Raw genomic sequence first — 6,948 nt, 5'->3', positions numbered from 1 at the left:
CTCAGCAGGTGACCCCATCTTGTAAAATATGCTTGGTTTTCCTGTCTGTGTAAGACTACATTTAGCTGACCCATAACATGTCCTTGTGCTTGCCTTGCATAGCAAGCCAGATGTTTCAAACAATAGGTTTGTTCAGTGGGCTCACATCTGTGAGTTCACTTTGAATTGTGAGTCAACTATGAATTGTGAGTTAACTTCGAATTGCAAGTCAACTTTGAAGTCTGGTGGGACCTCCATTTTGTCATCATCCCTGGAGGTAATTAAAAGGCATGTGAATGTGGCTCTTGGGAACATGGTTTAGTGGTGGACTCAGTAGTGCTTGGTTAGCGGTTGCACTCTATGACCTTAAGGGCCTTTTTCAAAGGAAATGATTCTATGATTCTAATTTCCAGCACAGAATCACAGAATAAAAATGGTTTGAGTTGGAAGGGACTTTTGAAGATCATCTAGTACAACCTTTCTACCATGGGTGGGCATGTTAACTTTGCATTTGTTTACAGTGCTTTGAAGCATCCTTCAATAGCACTATAACCTTACCTTCGTGTCAACACTTACAGCAATTAAGTTATTGCTTAACCAATTTTAACTTCTTAAACTAAAACCAAGATGTGCGTTGCATAGTGTTACTACCTCAAGCAGATTACAGCGCTAATTGTTGTGCAGTACCATGTCTGTTGTGAGATGTGTCCCATCTGTCTGGGCTGCTGTTACCAGAGAGTTCTGACATGCAGCTTTTGAGCCTGCCATTGTTGGTGAAATCTGGTTCTTTTCCCTGAAAACTGACGATTTCCCTGGTAGTAGTAGTGTAGGTCTATTCCACAGGTGGAGGTCCTCTTTCAAGCAGCAAATGAAAAAGACTTGATGGCAATAGAGGTCATTAGCTGAGCTGGAAGGAGCTGCTGGGGAAAGGAAGAGTTTCTTCTAAGGAATATCCAAATAGTCATGTGCGGCTGAGATGGAGAGTTCTAATCTTACCTGTTGGGGACCACTTTAATTTTCATCTGTTTCTGATGAGCTACAGACATCTTCCATTGCAGCCTGTGTGAACTGAGCCCATGAGTGCCCTCTTCCTGATTCTCTCTCTTCTCTTTTCCCTATGGGCCCCTTCTTTCTTTCTTTCCCTTGTAGGCTCCTACCTGCACTCTATTCATGTACTGCAGCTTAAAATGATCTGATTTCTTTATAAGACTCTTTATAAGACTCTTTTCCCATAATATCCATCAAAGCAGAGTTTAGTTCCTATACAAAAACATTTTCCCCAGGTATCCTCAATACCATTGTTTCAGGATTCTGTATGCACTCGGAGACCACCCTGTCTGTCTTCTTCAATGGGGCTTGTTTTCACCCATGTCCTTCTGTTTTCATATTCTACATACATTAGTGCAAATGAAATGGCACTGGGGAATTTTAATCATTGCCAAGCAGAAATTAGTGTCTTAAGTACTAAATACTCTGCTCCCTCAGATAGTAGACAACCATAGAGGAATTTAATATGATACATCATTGCATTCGTGCTGGAACCTTGTTTGTCCTATTCTGAATCTGGAGGTGAAGAATGCAAAAGCAGCAGAAGTGCAGTTTAGACCATGGAAAGGATGCAAAATGTTTCACAAAAGGATAGCAGTAGAAAGAATGTTTTAATCTCTAAGTGTCTGTATAGAACGCCATGGCAAAGTCAGTGGTTACTTTAAAAGAATACCAGAAATGAGTTGACTGTTGCACTGACCCTTTAACCACAAGATAAGATTTTTTTTTCAGAGGGTATGTAAGAACAGGTTTGAGCCACAATGCATACTCCTCGACTGGTATTGTAATTTCCCCCTTTTCCCCAACCACGTGTAAAAGAAACTTCAGAATCTGCCACGTAAATGTTACCCATTGATGAACCACTGAAGATTTTTCCAGGACCATGCTTTAACAAAGACGCTTTCGAGGGATTCCCTTGATTAGCCAAAAAAATGAAGGGTTCTTATCTAACACTATCTTGTCTAAATATACACAGCCTGTGATGACGAAATAAAAAAATTTCAAGACCAGGTATAAATACCACTGAGAGGCTGATGAAGTTCTGTCGTCTGCTTGCTTCTAATAGAAGATTTAACTATTAGAAGTTGAAGCTCTCTGCTCTTAGACCTGTTCTCCCAGAACTTATCTGAGCAGTTTAACTGAACCATCACCAAGAAAATGGCTTTCCAAATCTACAGCTTGTTTGTTCTGTCTATCATCATGGTTTCTTTTGGACATGTTGAAAATAGATTGCATCTTCTTCAGCTTCAAAATGATATAGACAAACTGAAAGCTGATTTTGTAAGTATAGTCTTCTACTGCATTTCTCTTCTCCTGCTGCTTGTGCTTTACATACAGAGCAAACTTGAGCACTGCTTGACCTACTCAATATGTACCAATAGAGGGTAATCATGGAACTAATTTTTTGATCATGCATTTTTTTTTACAAGAATATGGATAATTTCTTTTGTTTTACTAAGCTCTTTCATTAACCTGATTCAGTTTTGCAATAGTCATATCTATTGTAGTAATTTGCATTTATTTCAGGGATGTTCTTTCTTTCACAACAGTTTCTCCTATGTCAATTCAGCCTTAATTACATGGAATACTTTGTAACAAGAAATCTTAATGCAATTTATGGTGAATATATGAATCTTTATTCAGTTCTGACTAGATGTAATTTACTGACTTTTTGAATTTTATGTTAGCAATGTTAATGGGAGATTGAGTACTAGTTAGCAATATAAAAAAATTGGAAATGAACATTTGTTTTAACAAATGCATTTGCTACTTATTTTAAGTTGTAGTAGTGTGTTGCTCAAAGGTGATTCCTACTTCTTATTCTTTTGCATCCTCCAGTCATTTTACTTCCACATGTGAGACTGTGATCTGGCATGGGAATGTAATCTGGCACGATATTCTTTCTTGTCAAATAGAATTTTGGTGATTTGATAACTGTAGTGTTAATTTACCAATCTCCATCTGGGAGGCATTAAAGTAGTACACAGCTGAATTCAGCAGGGATTAGTCACAGAGGTGCCAGATCTACAATAGAGTCACTTTTAATTAACAGCTTTTATTTTCAATACATTTCTGTTGAGGTTTTTTTCCCTCTAAATGCATGGAAAAAAACCGCAATGGTTTGCTCATATTTTCAGCTCTGATTTTTCCATGATTTCATCATAATTTTGTGCAAATGACAGTTGAAATTCAGTAGTCAGATAATCACCCTGAAGTGGTAAAGACTAGCGTGATACTTCAATGTTTGCAGGAAACTGGCTGGAAAATTGGCATTATATCTTAAATTTGTCATTAGTATAGATCAGAGACAGTTTTACTAGAATATATATAATTCTGTTGAAGAGATCCTGAGCCATGGTGAGCTTTTTGCACTGACATTAAAAATTTGCTGCACAGCAGGTGCTTCCCACCTTTCAAAAGTAGAAAAAATCAGTTTGGTAGCATGCTCAGCACAGGGAGTCGATCAGCCTAGGAGGTTTCTGTCAGACTGCAAGTTTTCCCTTTGCACTTACTGTATTTAAATTACTGAGCAGGCAAAAGAAGGAAACAGTCACTGTTGTATACAAAAAGGAAAAAAAGACACACAGAAGAGGAAATGATTCAATTAGTCTTTCCTTGGTAGGAGAGTTGTATTGCTCTTTGTTTCCTAGAACCAGTTGCCAACATGTGATGGTTAAACTCTGTCCCTGTGAGCCTCTCAGATTAGCCCACTAATCTTGCATATCCCCATGCCTGACTGTGGGCTGCTGGGATATTCTCCAGTTCTGCAAATTATAGTTTTATAGTAAAACCAGTTCATTCGTGTTCCACATGAGATTTTACTGAGACTGTATGAATTTAAGGTCACAGATTACAAACTGCTGGACTTTGATTTACCAGAAAACATGCCAAGATCAGACCTAATGATTTTCCAGCCAGTTGCTGTGCTTATGAGCTTGTATCTTCATCTGTCAATAGCAAAATTTACAGGGAGCATTTGGGAAAATAGATATGCTAAACATGTCTATTCAGATGAGTTGTAGCAGGAGAAGGCATTGAAAAGTGGACTAATACCACTTCTGATACCAGGCAGCCAAGCAATGGGATTTGGTGGTGAGAGAACTGAAAGCATTGTGATAGCTATAGGCCAGATGTGCAAAAATCTGAATTTTGCTGCTCATTTGAATAAAGGACACAAATTTGCTTTGTGATAAATATTGTTTGTGTAATAGATATGTTTGTTCTTTTTTGCAGAACTCGAGTCATTCTGATGTAGCTGATGGTGGACCTATTTTTACAGAGAAGCTATCAGGCTGGACAGAGGTGAGTCAGAACCAGATATGATGAAGCATCTCAGGCGCTTTTAAGGGCACCTTTGGTACTAAGCAGCTCCTAGAACTAGCGTAATTAGCTGCAGTAGAATGAACATGAGCAGGGTTCTCTTTGGTAGCTTGGAAAGGAGACAAAAATCTCCACAAAAAAGCTTTATGCTGCACCATGAACTGACCCTGAGGTACAGCCAAGCCTGGGAGATGGGTTGCAACATCATCTTTATTATCTTGTTTCAAGTGGCAGAGAACACCTGTATGTTGTGTTTTATCTTCCTTCCTTTCCCTGCTGATCAGGGAAAAGCACTCAGAGACCTTTCTTTTTGATTATATTTTTCAACAGAGAAATGAAAAAAGGATCATCCTGAGTCAGATTATTTCCATGTACTTGAAAATGCTTGAAAACACTGACAGGTCAAAGGCTCATGTGAGGAACATATCTGAGGAGCTCCATACTCTGAAAGAAAGCCTTTCTGATGGCTCAAAGAAGATAGAAGATCTCAAAGACCTGACAAAACTTCAGGTAAGGTTCTTCCTTTGCCTCCAAAGCCCATGATGTTATATTTTCCAGTTGTGATTTGAGTGTGATTCAAGCCAATAACACTTCAGTAACCTATATGGTAATCCCTGTCTAGCTCAGTTCATGCTGGAAAACCAAACATTTCCGGCTGCAGGGGCTGCTGCAGGTCTACGGTGTGGGGTAGTGCTGAGTCTTGCTGTAATGTGGCACAGAGGTGCTGGCAGCACTGTCACACAGTCTGTACACCAGAGCTGCTACTGACACAGCCGTTTGTGGCATAGAAATGGCTGGGGAAGTTGTGCCTGGCTATGGAATGCTCTGTGGCTGTGGGAGCCCTTGGCTCGTGGTGCATGTGCCAATGGCACAAGCCACCAACCTCCACAGGGGTCTGCAGACAATGCCCCAGCGGAATCAGCTGCTTTTAACTACAGGGTAGTTCTGTTTCACAGAATATGGCTGGTCTGTGGCAGGTTGCAAAGTAGCACAGAAAGTGGAAAACAAAAATCTGTGACAAAATATCTCTTTGTTGTGGGAATTAGGCAGCAGGGAATTGAAAATTGCAGATATCCTTCTGGTTTACCCTGGTAGCAGGGTATCCTGCAGGCTGTGATCAGTAAACAATTATAGCTCTTGGCGTGACTTTTATTCCATTTGTTTCTTCCTTATTACAGATGAGTGACTTGAAAATTCAGCGCAAGGCTGTGAATGAGCTGTTCAGTGTCCTACAAAAACTGGGGGATACCTCAAGTTCCCACAAAAGAAAAAGAAGGCAGTTTCAGAGGCTGTGCAAATGCTAATGCCATCTTATCTTTTGTACTGAGCTACTGCGCAAATCTTGTTGTGACAAGAATTTTTTGTTTCAATCTTTCTATTGATTTTTATACATTTATTTATTAATATTTAAGTGTCTTAAATAATTATTTATAAAGAAATACTAATCAAAGTATTTATACTCCCTAATATTATGTAAGAGATGACTTTGTCTTAAAATCCTGTCTATTTGTTATATGTTTGTTGACCTGAAAATACAGAATGAAGCAATGTTTATCCAGTTTCCATCTGGAAAACTTCAAATGACACGGTATGGTACCCAGCTTTCCATCTGGTGCTGTCTTGAGAGAGGGATGTTATAAGATAAGTCTCATCTATTTGGCATGGAGATACAAGCACCAGTACAGGGAAGTTACTCTATTCAGGAAAACATATTTATGCCTGTTTACTACTAAACATATATAAATCCAAATCAAGCAAGTAGACATGCTTAAAGATAAGCAAATGTTGAAGCACATTTCTGAATTAGAGGATTGATGATTAATTGCTGGTTACTATTATTATTACTATTATTATTATGCACTGAAGTTACCAGGAGGGCAGTCTACTTAATATCTCAAGAGAATGTGACTAACTGTATTGCACTGACTTAACTTAAACTCTCAGATTTTTAAAATTTCTGTTGGGTTTTTTTTGTACTGAACCATTCAAATGTGTGTGTTGTAATTTTATTTATTTGGAGGTAATAGTATGGAAGTTTTTATCTCGTGGACTATATTTTTGCACTGGAATATTATTAAAAACTTTGGATTTTTCAATGGAGACTTTTTGAAATTGGAATATTAAATAAATAAATAATTTTTAAAAGCATGTTTTCATGTTTATTCATCATCATCTCTGTGAAAAGTAAAACGCTAATTTTGCCCAGGCACATAAAACATATTTTCCTCCTGCCTGTCCAAGACTTAGGAAAGGATTATGTCTTTAAAGGAATATGGCAGAAGAGTCTAAAATTCCCAAGTTTTTCTTGTATCTGTTTGAGAAAACATTTTGCTTGTGAGAAGGCACTGCTCATTTGAAATTTGTTAATGCTCTGGTTTAAGAGAAAAAACACTCTCAAATTTCTCTGCATGTCAAAGTTATGGAGCCCGGACTGAGCTCAGCCCATCTGTTGGGCTCTCCGCAAGTGGTATAAGCTGGAGGCCTGGGGTAACTTGGGCCAGTCTCACAGGCTTCGAATTCTCAGGTCCTCAGGGCTTTACCGGGCAAATTATCTGTGGGTAGACTGGCTGAACTGACTGGGAACAGGGCAGATTTTCCTTG

At 38.7% G+C, this 6,948-nt stretch overlaps 1 protein-coding gene across 1 annotated transcript; it reads left to right on the top strand.

Annotated features, from left to right (window-relative positions):
• The first annotated feature begins 2,111 nt into the window (after window positions 1-2,111).
• IFNG (interferon gamma) lies at window positions 2,112-6,459 on the top strand. Its single transcript, XM_008632801.2, has 4 exons — window positions 2,112-2,307; window positions 4,261-4,329; window positions 4,678-4,857; window positions 5,526-6,459. The coding sequence occupies exons 1-4, from the start codon at window positions 2,185-2,187 to the stop codon at window positions 5,649-5,651; spliced, it is 498 nt and encodes a 165-aa protein (XP_008631023.1). The 5' UTR covers window positions 2,112-2,184; the 3' UTR covers window positions 5,652-6,459.
• The last annotated feature ends 489 nt before the right edge of the window (window positions 6,460-6,948 follow it).

This window comes from Corvus brachyrhynchos, unplaced genomic scaffold (assembly GCF_000691975.1).
Source record: "Corvus brachyrhynchos isolate BGI_N302 unplaced genomic scaffold, ASM69197v1 scaffold32, whole genome shotgun sequence".
Classification (NCBI taxonomy): Eukaryota; Metazoa; Chordata; class Aves; order Passeriformes; family Corvidae; genus Corvus; species Corvus brachyrhynchos.
The sequence above is the reverse complement of the archived record's forward strand: the minus strand, read 5'-3'. Positions and strand labels throughout refer to the sequence as shown.

Excerpts from the sequence above, each read along its gene's own strand:
- IFNG (XM_008632801.2), top strand. The coding sequence starts at position 2,185 with ATGGCTTTCCAAATCTACAGCTTGTTTGTTCTGTCTATCATCATGGTT. Across the intron at positions 2,308-4,260 it reads ACAAACTGAAAGCTGATTTT|AACTCGAGTCATTCTGATGT; the intron begins GTAAGTATAGTC and ends TCTTTTTTGCAG. Across the intron at positions 4,858-5,525 it reads AAGACCTGACAAAACTTCAG|ATGAGTGACTTGAAAATTCA; the intron begins GTAAGGTTCTTC and ends TCCTTATTACAG.